Consider the following 22958-nt stretch of genomic DNA (forward strand, 5'->3'; position numbering starts at 1 on the left):
GTTACTAAAAGCTTACCCTTCCTCCCTTAAGGTGTGTTTTTCTTTTCTATGGTTTCTTCTGCTGAAATTCGAGAAAGGTAAAAAGTAGTAAACAAACGTAATTGTTATTAATATTGATTATTCAGGTAAATTCCATTCATTTCCAATTAATATGAACATCTGAATCTGAATTTATTCGTCTCTTAATTAATATTTAGCGATTCATTTATGATTTTTGTTTTGTTTTCTGTTGTATATATAGTTAACATCCTACATTCACTAAATAGTATGTATAAATTAAATCTTGTTGGTTATCATTTTTATCAATATTTCGTGGTATCTTAATGCTAAATAATAATTATTCCAGTTATTTTTTTATTTTTCTTCATTAACTGTAATTTACATACATATATTTTGAATTATTTTATTATGCTTTTGTTTTTGTCTGTTTTATACTAAATAATTTATCAGTGCTAATATTATATACATTTTAAACATTAAGTAGTTATTCTATATTATTGTTTTATGGTACATAACTTAAAAAAGAAAATTATATTTAAAAACCATGTTCTAATTATGTTTTCACTTAAATAGCTGCATTTGAAATTAAATACTAAATACATGTGATGAGTTTTTATTAAACGGCCTTTTGTTTAAATTTTGTTTTATTATTTTGCTTGTATTTTGTATTATTTAATATATTTTATTTTATTTTATTTTATTTTATTTTATTTTAATCACTGGGTTGTTGCGTGTATAAATGTATTTATTATGTGTGTTTTGAATTTGTGTAGATGCTTAGAACACTAATAGTTATATATATCGTTTGTTTATAATTATTCTTATTTTGTTTTTCTTTTCTGTTTAATACGAGTGACATTTGCATTTCATTTATTATCATCATTTTTTTATTAATTCGAATAAACAATCTATAGGCAAGCTGTAAATTTACAACAATTGCTTTGTTTTTGTTATAACACAAATACGTAGTAAGTAGATATGAATATTAAATGAAAATCGAATTCTTCAGAAATCTTACAAAGTAAAAATTCTATTCGATATTTTAATTTTACAACGAAAAATGCTAGATTAATCTTTTATTTGAAATGTGTAGATGTAGACAACAGAAAATTAATATATTGTTAATAAAAATAATTGATGATTGTTTGTATTGTATAAATACGAAACAGTTTATAAAGCACAAAGTATAATATCAAAATCTCTTTTTTTTGTTTGTTTTATATAAGGTACATAAATATTTAAAAATATTATTTATATGAAAAAAAATTAACTTTAATATATTTTAATACTAAACATGACACACGAGGGCTTAAATCTAAAACACTTTCTTTTTTTGTTTATTAAATCATTTTTAGTTTCTCGGTAATATTTCTAATTTCTTATTCTTTTTATAATACATAATTATATATTTATATAAAAAAAAATAATTATTAAAACAAAAACAAATATATCAAAAAATTATTGCAACTGGGATGATGTAATTTCTAGCTTAGAATAAAATTTAATTTATTGTATTAACTTTTATTTAGTTTAATTTTATTTTAATTTATTCCCGTTTCGCACTTCTTAAGATGAAGATTTTACTTGACAATACAATTGTGGTAACATGAATTGGATTAATTTTGTTTTTTTTCTTGTGGTTTGTGAAATTTTATACTCATTACTTAATTTCAATTTTACCTATTTTGTTTACAGGAGAATTTTTATAGTCATCTACGCAAACACAAATATAATAATTGCTTTTTGTTTGATTACGTCGAATTTATTTTCGTTTGATAGGCATTTAATGTTAATTTTTGTTTTATTTCATCAATTTCATTTCTTGGTTTCTTAACTTCATTGAATGTTTTAAACATAATGCTTTTGTTTTGTGTAAGATATATATATATATATGTATATATATATAGTTATATGAGTAAGCCGTAATCTAATTGATTATACTAGTTGTTAAATGTAGTGTAGTTTAGTTAAAATAATATTTTGTTTTGTGGGCTTAAGTTCGTTTTTGTTTTTTTTTTTATTTTTTGTTTTGTTTAAGTATTAATTTATTAATTTGATTTTTGCATTTAACTCATAATTTTTGTATTCTCATTTATGATTTAATTTATTTAATTCTAGTTAAAATCCTAGTTTACCATTAAAGTGTGAGATTCCATTGGAGCTGCTGAATCATAGAGGGTGTCAGTATCTTGGGTGGGTTCGCCTTGTAACTGACATTGATTTGTTAAGGTGCCAGCACCGCAGTCACAAAAGAATCTATAAATAAAAATTTAATCAAATATTAATAATTATTTATAAAAAAAGTGATCCGTCACGGGACGTCTCGAATTTAATAAAAGAAAATGTAAGTACATTATTATTTGTTTATCCAATAAGATATACATTTGTCATACATTCTACTTCTGAATAAATTATTATCAATATGCGATACCAAACTTTTATAAAAACTTAAAAATACTTAAAAATAATATAACACCGAACCACAAGAGTTTAAAACGGTTGATAAATTAATAAAATGTTTTTAAGTGTATCACAACTTATATATATATTGCAATAATTGGGAAAGACAGTGTAGTAAAGCTCCACATTCGCGTAGTACAGCGAAAGACAAATCTCTGTACTGGACAATACGACCGAAGTTAGGGTCGAGCATTCCTAGAACCGCAAGTATTACGGTTGAACTGTTTAAGGGGATTCTGAAAAAGAATATGAAAAGCTAAGGATACTAGCTATTGAATATTTTAAATTATAAGTTGCAGACAGCAGATCAATTGGCATCAGGCTAAGTGTAACAATCTTACTTTCTCTAAAACGATGTACAAATTTGATCAACTGTTTGGTGATATGAACCATGAGATCGCCAGTGGAGCTATTGCTGCGAAACCAGTACAGTGTGTTATTAAGAACGTTTCGATCTTCGAGATATTTTCTGAGCTGATAATTAATCAGCGTTTTCATGACCTTGGAAAGAAGGGATGTAAATGCAATCGAGCAGTAAATAATGTTGTTCTAAAAGAATGAATACTTGACACTTGTTTATAATTTTAGCTTTAAACACTGAGTGAAACATCACTTAATTTATTTTTATAATAATAATAAATATATACTTTATTCTATTACTGATTATAAAATAAACATAGTTTTGTATTTCTTCCCGAATTATCTCGGTTTATTGTTTTTAAACCCGTTTTTCATCAGGTTATGGGCCCAGGTCCCGCAAGTTATTTGTTTTGTTTTTAAATTTTATTTTTAATTCGAAATAAAACTGATCATGGGTTCAAATACTGTGTCCGCAGAAAAACTGAAGGGACGAGAAAATTTTGATGTTTGGATGATTGCGGCCGAAACATGTTTGGTAATCAGAGGATTATGGGATTGCTTTGAGAATGAACTGGACGCTGCAGCTACGCCTGTCCAAATAGCAACTGATCTGAAAGCGAAGTCTGAGCTTATTTTGTTGCTTGAAACCCAAAACTATTGGTGCATAGCGGATGCTTTATCAGCTAAAAGTGCATGGGATAGCCTCACAAATGCGTTTGAAGATACTAGTCTTAGTAGGAAGGTGTATTTGCTGAAATAACTCGTTGAATTGAAATTGAACGAGTGTAATTCCATGGAAGACTACGGAACAAGATGGTTATGACGTCATAAGAGGTTAAAAATGCTGGACTAAACATTGATGATGAAGTTGTTGCGCCGTTGATGTTTGGAGGGTTGTCTGCAGATTAGAAACCCTTGGTTAGGGCTGTTGAAAACTGAACAAAAATACTAACTTGTGATGCTGTCAAGACTCCATTATTGCAAGAAGTTAAATACAATCCAAAATCAATTGGTAGTGCCATGTTTGTGAAACCAAAGTATAAGCAGCAAAAACATAAGCCACAACCCACAACAGAAGTTCACACCTAACAAGAAATTGGTCATTTCGCTGTGACTGTGTCCAAATAAGAAAAGAGTAAGAAATAATAGCCAAGAATAAAGTCTCAGAACGAGCATGGTTTGTAGATTCTGGAGCATCTGCACATATGACGATATGCGAACCTTAGGTCACCAACCCCCAAAGAAATTGTTGTTGCTAAAAATGCAAAGCTGGCGGTAGAAGGTATAGGTCATATTAATTTGACTCTTTTAGATGGTAAGAAGAAAACGAATGCTACAGTTTACGATGTACAATATGTTTCAAATTTATGCGCAAATTTGATTTCTATGAGTCAATTAGTCAAAAATGAAAAAAATAGTTGCAAGATTTTAAATGAACATAAAAAGGTTGGCATCTCTAGTTAACAATATGTATCGTTTAAATTGCATTATACATAAACCATCACCGCTGAACAATTCTATTGCTTTGCTTGCACAGAATGAAACGAATCTATGGCACCGTCGAATGGCGCTCATTTACAATTTGATGAAATTGAAGAATGCAGTCACTGGTGTATCAATCGGCGGAAAGGTACCCGTGCGAAAGAAGTTTTGGAGTTGATTCACTCCGATGTCTGTGGACCGATGTCAGTAAAATCATGTCCAGGATGGAAATTTTTTGTAACATTTGTGGAGGATTATAGTCGAAAGCTATATCTTTATCCATTGACGCAGAAGTCCGAAGTTTTCGAGACGTTTTTAACGTTCATGGCTCTTGTTAAAAACCAAAGTACGGTATGGAATATTGCAATTCAAAAAATATCTATCTGGATGTGGCATTCAACACCAAAATCAGCCCCTTACACCCCTCAACAGAACGGAGTTGCTGAAAGAATCAATAGGACGTTGAGTATATTCCAAATGGTTTTAACGAAATATAATGCTTGTTCAATAACTCGAAAATTTTATTAAACTTGGTTTTTCTCTATGGGAAATTTTGAAAATTTGCAAAAAATTTATTGTTAATAAACATGCCAACTATTTTGTGATGTTTATTGTTATTATTACTTTTTGTGTTTTTATTTGTTCCCGACGATAAAACTATAATAACAAAATGTTTGTTCATGTGTGATATTTTTGTAAATCAGTTGTCTGACAAATATACCAATGTATGTATGTAGAAAGACATCCTTCTGGCAAATTTATTGTTTCCAAAACTATAATTGTATTTATTTATTTAACAACAATTAAGAAAGATTACTTATGTTTTGTATTTACAAAAATTGTTACATATGGGTTATAATGGATAGAAGGTCCGATTCATCACTTAATTTTCTTCGTACCCGAATTATTTGTATTTTTTTTTAAATTTTTATTTTGTAACAAAACTAAACTACACCGAAACTTTTTTTCTTTAATTTGCTTAGTTATCAATGGAAATTAATAGCAGACGATACCTACTTAGCTATCGTGCAAACACTATCGTTTTGACGATTATCGTCTTACGTGAAGTGAGACTATCGTCGAAACAATATCGTCTGACGATAATCGTTTTACGGAATGACCCTCCTGAAGAATTATGGTCAAAAGTCAAACCAGATTTAAGAATGTTGCGTGGGTTTGGTAGCAAGGCTATGGTGCACATCTCAAGTGAAAAATGAAAGAAACTAGATGCCAAATCTGCAGAATGTATATTGCTTGGATTCAGCACTGAATCGAAAGCTTATCGTCTATTCAATATGGTAACACAAAAAGTTGTTGTGAGCCGCGATGTTGTTTTCTTTGAGAATTCTTGGAGTGAAAAGGTAATTGAAGATAAAGAAAGTGCAACTAACCCTTTTGTTTCTTTTTTGGAAAACTGTAATGAACTAAATGCCAGTTCTGAGGGAAACGATGAACAAGAACCGGCAATTCAGTGTGAATCGAATGCTGTTTCCTTATCTAAAATTCATTGTGAAGAAAGTGATGTCAGCAATTATGATACTGATGAAGGCGAAATGAGTTCCATTGAAACCGAAAACGAAACCGAAGACACAATACATATCGATGATGATGGTGAAGTTACAACTGGTTTAATTGAAGAAGATGTTGTTCCTGTTCGTATGTCCGATCGAATTCCTAAGCCAAATCCAAAATATCAGGCAAGTTTCAATGTTCGGTTTGAAAAAAATGACCCGGAAGATGCTTTGTCACGTCCTAAAGCACCTATGTGACAAAAAGCAATGGAAACCGAATTTGATTCTCTCTATTTTAATCACACATCGAATTTAGTAGACCTACTCAAAGACAAGCATCTTATCAAATGCAAATGGGTATTTAAAACGAAGCGAGATGTGAATGGCGATGTATTAAGGTATAAAGCTCGTTTGGTAGTTAAAGGCTGCTCGCAAAAAAAGGCATCTACTATCAAGACCCGTTTTCCATCAGTTAAAGGGTGAGGAAGATAAGCCTTTTTTGGATATGTACTGAACAAATTCTGTTTTACATTCACTGAACAAATTCTGTTTTCCATTCACTGAACAAATTCTGTTTTCTATTCACTCGGAACTAGAACTGGGGAATAGAATAAAAAAGCTAACGCATTGATTTTACCAATGTTGAAGAACATTTATTCAGAACAATAGCAGGGATAACATCCAGACCAGCGGATTTATGTGTGTTAAGATCTCTTAGGACTCTTGTCATGAAAATGAATATAATAATTATATAGCTTATTAAGGCCGTAATCATCCTTATGAAAAGACGTCTTTTAATTTTAAATCTGTTACATTTAAAGTATTGGAAAGACCTCCTTTAAAAGTCTCTACAATTTGTGTTGTCAATATCATCATGTCTCAAGACATTACATTCAGTAATCAGGATTTAGCTTTTGGTAAGGGTCCAGATAGAGAATTCTGAAACATTTTACTATTGAGCGTTTATAGCAATCAGTAAATTTATCCTAATAAATAAGAGAAAGTACCCGTGGCATTATGGTTAGTGCGTTGGACTTTCAAGCAAGGGGTCTTGGGTTCAATCCCTGCCTGTGCCACCTTAATTTAAAAAAAATAATTTGAGCGGGTATTGCCTCTTGCGAGGAATTGACAAATTCTCCAAGAGTAATTCTTGTCATGAAAAAGTGCTTTCTCAAATTAGCCGTTCGGATTCGGCCTAAAATTGTAGGTCCCTTCCATTCCTGACAACAGTACTCGCACACAGGAATGGTTGAGAGTTGTAAGTCACTAGGCCCTGGTTCACAACGGACTGTTGCGCCACCCAATTTATTTTTTATTTATAAATAAGAGGTATTAAATAGCCACAAACTTTTAGCCTTAACCAAGAATGTATTTTTGATTTGATCAGTAAATTATGCCATCGATTTAAAATTGTAATTGTGTTTCCAGATGCGTTTTGGCATTTAGAAACCAGATTTTCAGTGAAAATGAAATATAATCCTTAAAATTTTTAAAATGAAATTACGGAATAAATTTAACTTCAAATGAATTGTTTCATTTTGAAAAAAAACGTCTTGAAATTAGAAATCATCTTATGGCAGACATCACCTTTTGTTTAAAATAAAGCTATAGAGAATTTTACTGATAGCTACAACTGGCGACTAAGAAAATAATAAACATGCATAAAACATAAACAAAGTTACGGTTAACTATAGAAATAATAAAAACATATTTTTAAAGCAACTTAAAATATAATAAGATACATGATTTTTTAAACTTTTCCTTCAGTCAAGTAAATAAAGTATTTAATCTATTTTTTTTTACTAAAGAATTGTAATACAAGTGAAAAATTTTAAAACTCACCTATCATGCCTGATGAATTCTACATCATGGCCAGCGTGACAATTTTTAATGCAATTCACGCAAATTGCATTGCGATCGGTTGTATTGCAAGTTTGACATCTATAAAAATCATGCATTGGGAAGGAAGTATAACTGCTAATCTTGTACAAACATTGTCCTCCCGACACCGCCTTCTCGACTTCATCCTCATTATTGAAGATGTTATTACCACGAACAATAGGTTGTACTCCACTTGCCAAACACAAGCCACCAAATTTATTTTTAAATATTTGATTATGCTCCAGTGTAGCTGTGGCATTATTTGTGATCTCAACGCCGGCTGCCTGACCATCGTATATTCGATTTCTTCGCAGAATGGGATGACTTTGCGTTGAGATCAGTACACCAGCTTGGGTATTTCGGAATATATCGTTCTCTTCTAAAATGCCCTTTCCGCCGTTAAATATGCAAATGCCACCATCACGGCCATCGTAGATTTTGTTTCGTTTTAATGTTGGATTTGAATCGGTCTTGATCCAAACACCTGCCATGGCATTATCGAAAATCTCATTTTGTTCTAAAAGACCAAGGCCTCCATTGTAAACTAATACTCCTCCGTTTTGGCCACCCCATATTTTATTTCCTCTAATCACTGGATTGCTTCCTGTTCGTATCTGCACTCCCGAGTACAAATGGTTGAAAATGTCGTTATCCTCCAGCTTGCCATGGCCATTATCGTAAAAATACACACCGACCTAAACAAAAGAAGCAATACATTAATATATGTTATAAGAATTTTTAATAATCAAGGATTATGAACCTGTTTTCCAGAGTGAATACGATTTCTCCGAAGGACTGGAGTACTTCCAGTTGTGATCCATACGCCAGCTAATGTATTAGAATATACTTCATTTTCTTCAATAAGACCTTGGCCTTTCTCGTGCACGTAAATGCCTCCATGCTGGCCATGATGGATCTTGTTGTGGCGGACTATGGGATCACTGTTGGTGCGTATTTGAATGCCAGCCAGAGCATTTCCATAGATATTATTATGTTCAATGAGTCCACGTCCTTCCCCAAAAATGTACACGCCACCCTGATGGCCATTATAAATTTCATTTTTTCGAATGGTAGGATTGCTGTTGGAGGTTATCCAAACACCTGTAAAAATGAAATACAAATATTATGAAAAGTGTTGTTTTCGTCGAGAATTTTGTATTTTTTGACTTAAGTTAAATTTCTTTAAAATATCGCAGTGAGTTTGCACACGAATTTTAAATAAATTAGTATCCATTTGTTTATAAAATATATGGGGGATCTGTTTGATATTTTTTTTCTTAAAACTTACCAGCAAAATTATTGGAATGTATACGATTCTCTATGAATTGCCCCAGTCCATTCTCATGAACATAAATGCCACCAGTCTGGCCATGGTGAATTTCGCATTTGACTACAGTCGGATTAGCACCAGCTTTTACTTCAAATCCAGCAATTCTGTTATTGTGTATGTCATTTTTCTCAAAGTACCCCTTTAAAAAGACAATGTTCAAAATTTCCAAAAATTAAAAAAAAAAAAAAATAATAAATCATACCATTCCATTTTCGAATGTAAATATTCCTACATCACGACCATGATGGATATGGTTTTCCCTCATAATGGGACTTGCAAAATTCTTCACCCATATTCCGGCTAGTGCATTGCGACTTATTTCATTGTGCTCATAGGTGCCTTGGGCATAATCAGTCACATAGAGTCCCACATTTTCACAATCACTAATGTCACAGTTCCTTATCGCAGGATTGGCATTTAAACCTCCAACACACACAGCTGCCCCGACCACTGATGAACTTCGAACAATACAATTGTCTACAGTAGGACTACAGTTTTCACCAATGTCCAGGCAGTAGTGCTTGTGATGCGAAACAGTTGATGTTACGTCAGGCGAAAATTTGAGAGTGATGTATCCCACATAGGCATACTTTGCACCTTCGACAAACATTACTGTGGAACCTGCCTCTCGTTCTAAAATAACCGACTCTGCTACATTTCCCGGTGCGGCACCAATCAAAGCTATATCCGAATCGATGAATAGATATTCACCCTTATAATGGCCAGCGTGTAGGAATATCAAGGTGCCCACATTCTCTGGACTGGCATTATCTTCTGCTCCGTACAAGTTGGCAGCGTTCTGTTGCGAACTAAGGCCAGAAATACTATTAGGCATACCAATGTTAGCTGCGGCATTTAAAGCTGGGTTATTCGAAGAACCATGTGGCATTTTGTCGTCTGGATAATCCAGAGCAGCTTGAATTGTATTAAAGTGGATAATGTGGCGACCTTTCAACTTTTTATCTTGATAACCGGGGCGTACGTGGATGCCGCGATAGAGTTGCCGAAAGCTCTCTTTCCATGGATTAGCATAGTCAGAATCTTCCGCCTTTACAAAGACATACTTGCATATTTCTGGATTGAAAAGCGGTAGATCATATTCATAGACTGATTGATAGAGGCGCTTCCACAGTTCTGTGTCATTGGCGATTGTATTGAAACGCTTGCAGACTAGAGACAATCGACAGAGGTCCTGTTCTAGTAAGTAGGAAAAGATTGTGAGAAGGACCTCGTCAGGCATCTCGTATTGCAAGTAGTGGGCAGCAGATGGACCACTGGCTTCTGTACTTGTAGCCGTGTACATCCTCTTGGATCGTTTTCGCGCCGGCAGCATATAACAGCTGTCTTCACAGTTTAACGAGGCAGACGTAGACGTCGATGGAGTGATTGCATGATAATGAGAATTAAAGTTACCACCACACGCCACAACACCTGATGAAGGACCTGCCGTCGGAACAGTGGCTGCCGAGCATGATGCCGTTGCACTGCCAGCAGCACTGCTCGTACTAGCAACACACCATTGCTCATGGCTAGAAGATGGTAACTTGCGACGCAGATCATACGGTGACTGGTGACAACATCCTAGTGATGAACAACTGCTTACAGTTGCGGCTGCAGCGGCAACAGCAGTTGCATTGGCTGACGTTGAAGGCAAGACAAAGCTTGATGACGCTGCTGAAAGATTGCAAAATTATTATTTTATTATTTGTCTGCAACATATCGATTTAATTGGAGACACTTACTTGTATTAACAGCTGTGCTACTACTTGTGTTAGTCATGGAATTTGTGCTATCTAAAAATGGAAGAAAGAATGTTTTTAGATATTGAACGTTTCATCAGAGTTATTTTTTAATATTACTTATGCAATTGAGTGCTGAAGAACTAGTGCTAGTTGCGGCTGGGCCATTTCCACCATTTGTTGACGTCGCAGACGATGAAGATGACGATGACGATGACGATGATGTGGATGCTACAGTGGTTGTGGTGGATGTTGATGATGATGACGAAGAATTGGAGGAAGAAGATGTTGATGAAGATGATGTGGATGGTCCATTTGTGTTACCACTTGTATTGAATGCATTTGTAGAATTTGCAGAACCCGACGAGGAGCTTGAACCCCCAGTAGCTGCTGCAACACTCGGGCCACCAGTACCAGAAGGAGCAGCTCCGACAGTTGGCAAGTTTTGAAGTAATGGCTCCAGAACATTATCTATTTGGGGTAAATGAAAACGAATTGTGTTTGAAAAGATATTCTTTGTTTATGGTAATTATTCTATATAGTATTTGTTTTTGGTACACCTTAAGTAATTATTTACTGTAATATAATTAAGGTAAATTATCCCAATTGGTCGCAAGTGTCATATATGTATGTTTTGGGTATATACGCTTATACATAACTCTGATGGATCTCTAAAGACGTTCAAAAGTAAAAGCAAGGTTAAACTTAATAGAACGCACTCTCAAAGTAAATGTCACAGCACATAACTATTATGCAAATAATTTAAGAAATAAAAACTGTTTTAAACTTACGAATTGAAAGCTCTTAGCAGCTATTATTATAGCATGCTAACACTTACATTTTAATTTGTTGTTAATAAATTATAACATTAATAATAGTAGAACTTGGATAAAGCGTCCAAAAATTATCCAATGATATTTCAATTAATAACAAGTTAAAAACGGTAGAAATGAAGAGATGGATTGATACTGCATTGTATTAGGAATACCCATAGACTTTTTCTTGTTGTTTATTGATTGATTGATTGATTTGATTTATTTAGCATTTATAGTAAATATAAATTAAGCTACTTTATAATACAATTATTATATATCTTAAAAATTAGTTTTGACAAATTCATTTACATTGCGCTTATATATATTAAAATTTGTTTCCAGTTTAACATGTTCTGGCAAGGAATTAAAAATTTGAAAGCCTTTGTATATTACACTGTTTTGTGTTATTGTGTTTCTATAATTAGGAAGTCGCAAATTATTTACATTTCGCAATTGATATGGTTGGACTTCACCCACATATCTAACTAAATCACTAAAATAGCTAGGCAAATCTCCCATTCTCATTTTTTGAACAAACAATAGAACATCTACTACTAACTGTTGTTTAACGCTTAACCACTCTAGTCGATTTAACATATTTAAAATACTTGTATAACGATTACAATTTAATATTATTCGCATTGATTTGTTTTGGAGTTTTTGCAGTCTATGTATATATGTTACTTTGACTTAACAGACATAATACAGATGAACAATATTCAAAATGTGGTTTTATTATAACATTATATACTCTAATAGATGCATTGAAATCTAATTTACTTTTGATTCTTCGAAAAAATTGCACTTATCACACCTAAGTATTTTATTTGATCTACTTGTTCTATGTTTTCATTGTCTATACTTAAGTCTATATTGCACTGCGTTTTAAATATCATCGCCTTCGTTTTTTGAACATTTGTCTTCAGCTTGTTAGCTTTGAACCAGATGCTTATGCTGTCGAGATCTTCTTGTAGTTGCTGAGTTAAAGCTGACACATCTCTACCCACGATGTATATTAGGGCATCATCGGCAAACATGACTATTTTACAATGCTTCAAAACTTTGCATAATCATTTATGTATAGTAGGAACAAAACTGGTCCAAGTATTGAGCCCTGAGGCACTCCCAAAAGCGTTTGAGTTATCTCCGAAAGTTTCCCATTCACTGATGTTCTCTGAGTTCTCTGATCAAGGTATGATTTAAACCACTGAATTTCTTTTTCTCGGATACCATACTGCTTCAACTTTTGTATTAATATACCTCTGTCGATCGTTTCAAAAGCCCGCTTTAGGTCCAAGAACACTGCAATAATGGTAGATCCTGCTGCCATATCCTCTTTCCAATTTATGAGAACATAGTTTAATGCAGATTCACAGGAATGGTGACTTCTAAATCCAAACTGACTTTCGATTAAGATATTTTTGTTGTCTATGTATTTTTGCAGTTGAATTTTAACAATTTTTTCTATAAGTTTTTCGTACAATGGCAATGCGTTTACTGGTCGATATTCTTCACACCGCCTTGAGCCTTTCACTTTTTGTATTGGTGAGACCAACGATTCCTTCCATGAGCTTGGAAAACATCCTGAGAGTAAAGATTTATTTACAATTTTCGTAAGAACGTCCTCTATTTCTCCAAATGCATCCAAAAACATCTTTGGACTCATATAAAATCTTTTTTCCGTTTCATTGATGTCAATACTTCAGATAAATCAGAATTGTTCACATGACTGAATTTAAAGCGATACGGATATTCATAGCTTTTTAGTCCGATTGCATAAGAATTTTATTTTGAACGAAAAGTCCTTTGCTTTTTACTAATTCTTTTTTATACCGATTTCGCGTCCGCTTATAAGACTCCCAATCACTAATTTCTTCTGTTAGTAAGGCTCTATGGTAACAAGCTATCTTTTCTCTTTTTAAGTTTCTCAAATTATCATTAAACCACTCTACCGAGTTTTCGTTAACCACTTTTGTCTCAACATAGTTATTTACGATTCTTAACATTTCACTTGAAAAAAGATTACTTAAATAATGTACATCAACGAGTGGAAAACATATGTTTCTTAACTGACTTTGTCTGATGTCATTTATAAACGCATCTTTGTTGTACTTCATGAACTTAAAGGTTTTTTGTGGCAATTTAACTTTATTTTTTTCTTTCGATTTCAATTTCACTATTATTGTTTCATGATCAGTAATTTTTAATTCACTATTCCTTTCTGTGGAAACTAAGCACGAATTTGTAACTACATAATCTATTAACGTTTTAGAACTTGGAGTTATTCGAGTAGGGCTATGTTCGATTTGTGAAGCTGTATTTTCATAAATAATTCTTTGAATTTCTTTTTGATATGTAAAGTTTTTATCTAACCAATCTATATTAAAATCACCGACAATTATAAAGTCTTTCGCGTTTTCATTTAACTCTTCTAGCATATCTGCAAATCTATCACAAAATACTCGACACTCGAGTTATATAAAACTATGATTGTGATTGGAAAACCCTTGGCAGTTATATTTACACTCATCCACCAATGTTCGTATTGAAACTGCATTAGCTTCGGAGTACCAAATCGTATTCCTTTCTTCATATAGATACTAACACCACCTGTGTATCTAGAGATACTGTCACATCTTAAAAGTTCATAATTGTTAATGTTTAATTCACTTGTTTCGATTTGGTCGGTGAGGTGTGTTTCCGATAGTGCCACTAAATCAAATTTTTGTTCACACAAAATAGTTTCAAGTTCACAAAAGTTACCTGTTAATCCTTGAATATTAAAGTAGGCACAATTCAAAAACTTTGGTTGCTAATAAGAAGCCCGTTTTTTCTCAAACACCAAAAATATTTGGAATTGCTTGAAAGGCTAGTTTCAACTTTAAAAATGTAAAATTATACAGAAATTTACTGAGATTATCTAACTTCTGTAAATGTAAAATTATACAAAAATTTACTAGGATAATCGAACTGCTTTTGAAGACAGCAATATTTTTGATACAATGATTCATTATTTTTAGAATTACGGAATAATTTAAATGCTTTATTTTTGCGGTTATTCAAATTTATCAATTCCTTGTTAAAACATGGCGGTTTATTTGGATTTTTAAAGCGAATTTTTGGAACATATAAATTAATTGCCTTTTTAGTTTAGAAGTTAACTTTTCATAAGCATTATTTAATTCTAAATTGCTTAAAAGAGACAGTCAAAAGTATACAGATGATTTGACAATGAGATATAATCACCATTTATATAATCATAACTATGTATATTCATGTTCTAGACTGTTTACATTTTTAAAATATTTATAAAATTTGATGTTTAAATCAAATGCACAATGATGGGGGGATTTGGATAGAGGAGTTGAAGAGATAACATTTATATCAGCACAAAGTTCCTTGTCGATAAAAATTAAATCAAGGATGCAATTGAGATTATTCGAAAAGCTATTAATCTGCTTAAGATCAAGCACAGCTAATCTATCAAGAACTTCACTTTCTCAATCACATGCATAGCTAGCTAACATAAAAAGGCATTAAACATTGAAATTCCTTGTCATAAATTTATTTTAAAAATGGCAAGTTAAAATCTCTTAAAATAAGTGCATGCTGATTAATTTTTAAATATGCAATTATACAATTCCAAAAAGCTATTTGGAGGAATATAAATTAAAATAATAAATAAATCTTAAATCTTATCTAGGCTAACACAAACTATAAGTTGGTCAATATCATGACTTACATTAATACTTGTTGATAAGAAACCAATCTCAATACCAGAAAAGGATGATTTGACTGCTATCAAAACACCTACACATCTGTCAAAACCTGATGTGTTGGGACATCGATCTTTGCGGAAAACATTATAATCCTCGTTATTAAAAAGCTCGGAAGTACGATGATTTTCATTCAACCAAGTTTGTTCGAAGTCCACCAGTGTTAAGGTAGAAGAATAAATATGATTTCTCATGCGTTGGCAATAAGGTTTCGAATTAAGGCATGGATGGTGGCGTAAGACTTCCACGTGTTTCAGCATTAATACTTCCTCTTATTAGGTATTCAGGACCTGTAGATGTTGGCCGGATTCGTTTTTTGGATGGCTTAAAAACGGCTTAACCACAACGCCTATTGGCCATATGTCCGTCTGAATAGCTGTTTTGAAAGATGCAGCAGGAACACCAAGTTTGAAATTTAAAAATTCCCTAATTCATAGATGGAGATGGAGGGAAATGGATACAACTTTTTATGCCTTAACCTTAAGCATCCTTAGTGTTTCAAAAATGATTCTGATAAATAGCACATCAAACACTTGATAAAGCCAACTATCCTATGTTCAACATACGGGGCATATCTTTTGATGACTACACTTTTGCAAACTGCTCCACGATAGTCATGCGTGGGTCGTAAAGGAAATTGGACAATCAGTTCAAAAGGAAAACTTACGACCTTCTTTCTAATAATAAACAAACCAGATGGACTGCGTTTGTAAAGTCTTAGGAGAACATAGTATTACATTAAATAATGTTAATGATGAAAATATAAGAAAACTCTAAACTTGATTTCGCAGTACTACGATGATCACAACTTGTGAATTATTGAATGGAGCCACATATGTGCGAACAGGGTACACGGATTAAGTAACTCATAGAACACATACATGTATATTTTACTTAAAGGTATTTCTAGTATCTGAGTGGCTAGCTGCCAAAAAATTACAGTTCATGAGGAACCAGGGCTTAGTGACTTACAACTTTCAACTATTCCTGTGTGCAAGTAATGTTGTCAAAGATGGAATGGACCTACAGTTTATATGTCGAATCCAAACTGCTAATTTGAGAAAGCACTTTTCATTACAATAATTACTCTTGGAGGATTTGTCAATTCCTCGCAAGAGGCAGTACCCGTGAAAAAAGTTAGGTCGCACAAGAAGGGATTTTACCCAAGACCCCTTGCATGACAGTCACGCTGAATTTGTATTGCATTAAGTTTTATTTTCCTGGACAACTTGTTTTGTAAGTATGTAAGCTAATTTTCTTTATTTTAAGCAAAAACTGTGAATACCTGAAAGTTTTTTGTTCAATGCAATCTGAATAAAACCGTAAATTGAATGTTTAGCAGAAAAGATTAAGTTTACAAAATTCAATTCAAAAGTATGGATAGTAAGATGCCAAAAAAGTCAAATGAATAACTTCCAATCAGCAAAGTTGATGATAATCCTCAATTTTATCAAAAGCTATTACCTAGAACTATAAGGCGTCGTTGGAAGATAGACTTCGTGGAAACGGGAAAAATTTTCTATGCTATTCCTGAATAACCCTTTGAGATTTTGGAAAAATATGCTCTGCAGCAACTAATCTAATTTAAGAATGTTTGTTTAAAATGGTACAATTTAAGTCAGATGATTTCAAAACCGATACCTAAATGGATTCAAAATGTGCACTTTAGTAGAACCTTATCCGTTTTCTCACAGAAACGAGTGTTAGTGTATTAGCCAGACAAAAGTACGCACTTGAGTCCTATGGAAACGTAGAGAAGACCAAAAAATATCATAAAACAAACTTGTTCTTTTATTAGTGTGTGGACTGGACAAATCTAGTGATCACTGGACCAAATCGACAGCCACTGGCGAATAAAAGTGTAGTAAAGTACCTTGTCATTTGGTTGGATTAGTACTCGTATTTCGACAGACATATGAATGCTGCTCTGGCCAGAGCTGGGGAGCGTTTGCCCTGACAAAAGGTTGTTTTTTAGCAGCCGTCTTGACCACAGAGTGAAAGTGATTTGTCCGGCCGATGATTGCCTATGGGTTCGCGGTATGGTCCAACGTTGCCCCATCTCAAATGGAAAAGATTCGGGTGTTTGAGAGACAATGTCTGCGACGTTGCCTTGGACTACACAGAACACCAGCGTCGGAGTTCAAACATTACTATTCCAACCAGGTTCCATACAACAGAGCCAACATAAACAGAACAGGTAAATTTTTGCTGAAGCTTGGCAGGGGTCACATTGCGAGAGCAGTGTCGTCGACTAACAGCTTAATTTTTGGGGCTTACTACCCCAACAATGAGTACTACGAAAGTGCACGTTTAAGTGGCAACATTCCACCCGAAGATTTTGTTTATTTAGACAATTGAGGGCTGATACAGGATATGGGGGCGGTTCCGCTAATCTACCATGTCAGCCGTAAAATTGTAGAAAGGCGACTTTATAGGTAATGGATTAACATAGAGCACCCGCAAAGGCCAGTAAGATATTTTTTAAGTTTTTGAAATTTACGCTAGTTTTTTTTAAATTTTTGTGCTCTTTTTGCATAACACCGTCCGCGTTCTCACTACACATCTCCAAAAGCTCTCTACAGCATGCGATTCTCACTTTTTTCTGAGGCGCTGTGAGCAGACGTGGCACCCACCTTGCACTGACCTTTGAAAGGTTAAGATGGTCATTAAGGATGGTGTGAATGGTACCAGTCGAAAGCTTGGTGATCTCTGCCATCATTTTCACCTTTATTCGGGCATCCTCGAAAACAAGTTTTTCGACTTCTTTGATGCTTTCTCCCGTACAAGCACTAGGTGGGGCGCCGGACCGGGGGTCGTCTTCAATGCTCTCTCTGCCTCTCTTGAACTCACTTGACCACTTTTGCACAGTTGATAATGAAGGTGCGGAACCCTGGTAAACTGCCACCAATTCTTCATGAATAGTTTTTTGACTTTTTCCTTGTTAAGGGAGAAATTTAATTACAGCGCGATGCTCAATTTTCACTATCATCGTCTCAGTTGCCATTATGATTCTGTTTAAATAGAGATTTAACGGTAAATAATAATCACATTTATATGAAATTTTACATGAATGCACTAAAATAATAGTATTAATTTATAAATAAGTGAATTTATATTGAACGCCCCTCGTAATTAATTACTTTAGCTTAAAAAGAAATTAACTAAATCAATATTTAATTCTAATTAAAAAATATTACTTAAGTTATATAGCGTGGTTAAATTTGGAGGGCATATGTTAAACGTGAATCACTCCTAAACGTTTTGTTTTGCATTTAATTTGACATTTCTCAATTTCAGACTAACTCAATTTGAACCAAGAAAAGATATACAATCCAGCAACGCGTCGAAGTTATTCAGACTAATTACGAAAATTGGACTTCGTGAATTTGCGTATAATTGAAAAAATCGTGCTAAAATTTTAGTAAAACGGGTCTGTAGGAGATGCAAAAACACAGAATCAACAGAAAATATTGATTCTGTTCCCGATAGTGTGACTGAAGAGCCATCCACCTCAACTCGTCTTCGTACCCAACAATTGCACAACCCAAATTCTTCGCTGATGAATATTTTGCATAAAGACTTGCACTTACACTCTCACACGGTGCTTTTGACTTAAGAACTTAAGTCTCTTGACCATTTCAATCTTCGTCAATGGCCAGAATGTTGGCAAGAAATGGAAACAGTGTATGATCATTTTTCCAAGAACATTATCTTCAGTGATGAGCCACATTTTCACATCAGTGGATTTGTCAATAAGAAGAATTTCCACATTTAGGAGTGATTATCTAAAAACCAATGCACCCACAGAGAGAGATAAGCCAGTAAAAATTCAGGAGCTAAAGGATGAGATAATTCGGCACAATAACGGAACTTCGAACCTTAATTATGCCTCAGCGTCTTCGAACATTTGGACCATTGGATGGAGGTGCAGCACGCCGATTTCGCAGCAGCCATTTGGCCCATATTTTGTTTCTTATATAATTGAACATTAAGATTATCATAGTAAAAATAAATGACAATAATAACCAAAATAATTTGTGTTTTATTCATAATCAATATGTGTCCTTAACCACTTTTATAAGTTACTATCAGTTAACCTTGTTTTGAGTAAGTAAGTTATTTTATAATTATTAGATTAATTCACAGTCCCTGACCATATTATTAGACGCACTTTAGATTTAATGCAATATCTTAATTTCCAGCTATTTCAATCAGGTTTTCGAATGCGTATAATTGCAGAATAAAAACTACTTACTGGAAATAAAGCAACAGATTTAAAGTATTTTTTTTTAAATTAATATTTTCAGTTTTGTTTGTATTTGTTGTGTTTTTGTATTTTTTTTTTTCCATAATTTGTTGAACCTCCTTTTGCTTTAATAAAAGCCTCAATTCTACACGGTACACGGCATGATTTGACTGATTCCACCATTAGTGGGTAGTGATTCCACACGTGAATTACTCTTTCAATAAGTGACCACATCTTCCCTCTTCATCAGCTCCCACACTTTTTTAATTGGGTTCATATCAGGGCTGTTTCCAGGCCAGTCCAACATAGGTATGTATTTTTTCCTCAAATAAGTTTTTATGGACCGGGCTGTGTGGCATGGAGCTCCATCTTGCATTAAAATGTAACCATACATCCATTCTTGAACGTTAAAAATATTGCGTATAACCTAATAATTATAAAAATTCTGCAGTGCGTCTAATAATATGGTCAGAGACTGTAGGTTAAAGTGGCTGAAAAAGCCAACACACTTAGATCAGTAGTTGGTCACAATTGTGATACTACAAGCTTTTGGGGCAATAAATGTCAACATTTATCAGAGCACTAGGCTCATTATAGAAGAAGTTGAGTCTTCGTCTTTATGATATACATAGAAGCACATGATCATAGAAGATAAGAATCTGTCTCTACCTCCTCTTCATCCATACAACTTCTTTAAAAAAAAAACATTTGCCCGAGCTTCAAGACCGAAATCGTGTCTACCTTTTAGGCAGTGTCCAGATAGGAAACATTTCACGAATCGTATTTGCTCTCTACCAAGATACATATGTATATGAGTCGCCTTGAACGTTTAGCATCAGATTTGGGCAAATTATTTCATTTGTGGTTTGCTTTCTCTAAACCTAATAGCTAAAGGTAGATAATAAAGGATTTGTTACTAAACAAAGATAGATTGGTTCCATTTTGTAAACTTCCTGGAATGTGTGTCTGACCTGGCACCCAACAAATATCAATATTGAACTGTTTTGTCTTCTTCTTAAGATGTAATCCACAATTTAGCTCTGCCTACAATAATTGGATAAACGAAATTTTGATACTTAGCATTTGACTATTTAGCTTTTTATTAAAGAAAGACATTATATGAATCAACCAAAAGAATACTTTCTTTTTGTTTTTATTTATGATTTTAAACAATACTTTAAAAATATATGTAGGTACCTATTATTTTAATTTTGAAAAACTTTAATTAAACAAATTATGCTTCCACCTTTTTTTCATAAAGAAAAACTGATGAAAAATTAGATTTGATTGCTCAATTTTTTACGGAGCAACATTTGTGAGATTTAAGAATCGAAAACTGAATAATAACCTGCCTACCTACTTAGTCGGTACTCAAATTGGTCACAGGCATCTCATCAGTATAGTTTATTTCAAGGTACCTACCTGCATTACATTTACATGAAAATGTTACCCAAAGCAAAAAGAGTAACAATGCAACGGTGTACAAAATGACTCATTGCAAGTATCTACCTATGTGTATAACTCAGCTACTTGTATTTGAGGTTTTTTGTTTGCCAACAAATAAATATTCCAAGAAACTTTTTTAATCATATCACTAAGGTTATAGGGAGAGTTTTGTTTTTAAAATTATCTTATCATTTATATCAGTCATAATACCTATCCTATAAAATATTATATTTCAATAACATAGCTTTTATGGGGCTTTAAATGATGCGCACGCAAATGTATAGATTCCAGGGAAGGTACTCGTAGGTATGCTCTACAAACGAGCAGAGTCAAATTAATTTTTTATTTAAACCCAATTATCATCGCTGCCCTGCCTTAACGCATTTACCTGCGGTTCAGTGCACTTAAATGAGACATCATCTGGTTCCCTTCCCTTCACATCTATTGTATATATATTTTTCTTCTTTCTTTCAAAATAAAAATATCAAATTCATAATCTTGTTTTAATTGTATGTGCGAATCTTTTCGATAAATGCAAGATTTCATTAGATACCTACCTAAAAAATGCAAATGTTTTTATTTTCTCTTGAGACCATTTTAATGTTTTTTTTTTTCAAAAAAAATATAAACACTTAAGTGGGTTCTCATTCTCATATGAAAAAAAGAAATATTATTTCTATATATAGCAAGTTTTCATTTATCATCGAAATATATAAAACAGCAATCAATGCACCAAATGGATCGGATCGATTTCAACATAATTAGAATGTGGAACTTTCAAGAGATCCAGTTGCATGCATGGCATAGGAATAGGTATCACATACGACATATTATCTACTCGTCGTACATATTGACACTGCTCTGGGACGAAGATGGACCAAGACGAAGACGAAGACCAACCAAAAAACCAACTTACCAGATGCTCTCGAGGGCAAGGCAATTCGGTTTGCACCTTTCCGACGAGACCGTCTCACGTATACCGCAGCCATCGGCATCTTCAAATCTCTTCTTCAGCGACTGTGTTCGGTTCGTCGGTTTGGTTTCGGTATGTATGTAATGCTTATTTTTTCAGCTTCAGCTTTTGACTACACAAAGCAACCACGACCACGACCACGACGTCGAATCGAAGACGTACGACGTACGATAGACGATGGACGGCGGACGACAAAGACGATACGACGAACGACTTATTTTGCCCAGAAGCCAGAACAAATAAAAAAATATATTTTTTCACTTGCCACTTTTCTTCTTTTTTATTTTTTCTTCTTTCGATCTCTGCTAAGTACAATTAAAGCTTTTTTGTATTACAGATTGAACGCAAAGTAGAAGCAGAAGCAGATCGACGACGAGGACGAGCCTTTGTGTCTAAGACATGTTATTAAAGGCAAGATTGAAGGACCGAGGACCCAATAGATCCTTGTGATTACTACTGGTTTATTCGGGGAAGATTTTAAGGTGATTTTTTCAATCAATCCCCTAAACAAAGAGCACAAAACTGGTTCTGGTTCTGGTTCCAACCCGCGACGCCATATTTAATTTTCCCGATATACACACTGTGTGGTGCTGGTGGACGGCATTTTTTACAACAAAAAAGAATCTCAATCAATTTTCCTCGTACATATACGAAATTAAACCAACACACTCAACATAATTCACTCACACACCGCACTGGCGTTAAGTTCGGTCTTCGCTGGCGGAGCGAAGGCGAAAGGAAAAACGAAAAACGAAAAACTCGACCGACGTATTTCTCTACTCTACTAACTTGTATACGAGACAAGTTGTATGATGGGAAAAAAGATTATTGGTTTGGTTTGGTGGGTTTTACTTTCCAAAAAATTATTATTAATGACACATTTTTTCGATTTTAATTGATGTTTTTGAGTTTTCAATTGATAACTATTTTGTTGCGAAT

General features: G+C 33.6%; 1 protein-coding gene across 2 annotated transcripts; it reads right to left on the reverse strand.

The window, feature by feature from the left end:
- Nucleotides 1-98: 98 nt before the first annotated feature.
- LOC129954172 (F-box only protein 11) lies at nucleotides 99-22392 on the reverse strand. Of its 2 annotated transcripts, none has more exons than XM_056067905.1 (8): nucleotides 21963-22392; nucleotides 10884-11234; nucleotides 10767-10817; nucleotides 9227-10695; nucleotides 8983-9163; nucleotides 8455-8795; nucleotides 7656-8389; nucleotides 99-2256 (listed from the first exon to the last, which is right to left on the reverse strand). In XM_056067905.1, the coding sequence occupies exons 1-8, from the start codon at nucleotides 22039-22041 to the stop codon at nucleotides 2127-2129; spliced, it is 3336 nt and encodes a 1111-aa protein (XP_055923880.1). In that variant the 5' UTR covers nucleotides 22042-22392; the 3' UTR covers nucleotides 99-2126. The 2 variants fall into 2 exon arrangements, with proteins under 2 accessions (XP_055923880.1, XP_055923879.1); XM_056067904.1 differs by having other exon boundaries at nucleotides 9227-10698.
- Between the last annotated feature and the right edge of the window lie 566 nt (nucleotides 22393-22958).

The sequence above is a fragment of the Eupeodes corollae genome, chromosome 1 (genome assembly GCF_945859685.1).
Source record: "Eupeodes corollae chromosome 1, idEupCoro1.1, whole genome shotgun sequence".
Classification (NCBI taxonomy): domain Eukaryota; kingdom Metazoa; phylum Arthropoda; class Insecta; order Diptera; family Syrphidae; genus Eupeodes; species Eupeodes corollae.

Bases quoted from the DNA above. Each gene is read 5' to 3' on its own strand.
- LOC129954172 (XM_056067904.1), bottom strand. From the start codon at position 22,041: ATGCCGATGGCTGCGGTATACGTGAGACGGTCTCGTCGGAAAGGTGCA. The intron at 11,235-21,962 runs GTAAGTTGGTTT...TACCCCAAATAG, and splicing joins CTTGCCCTCGAGAGCATCTG to ATAATGTTCTGGAGCCATTA. The intron at 8,796-8,982 runs GTAAGTTTTAAG...TCATTTTTACAG, and splicing joins ACATTCCAATAATTTTGCTG to GTGTTTGGATAACCTCCAAC.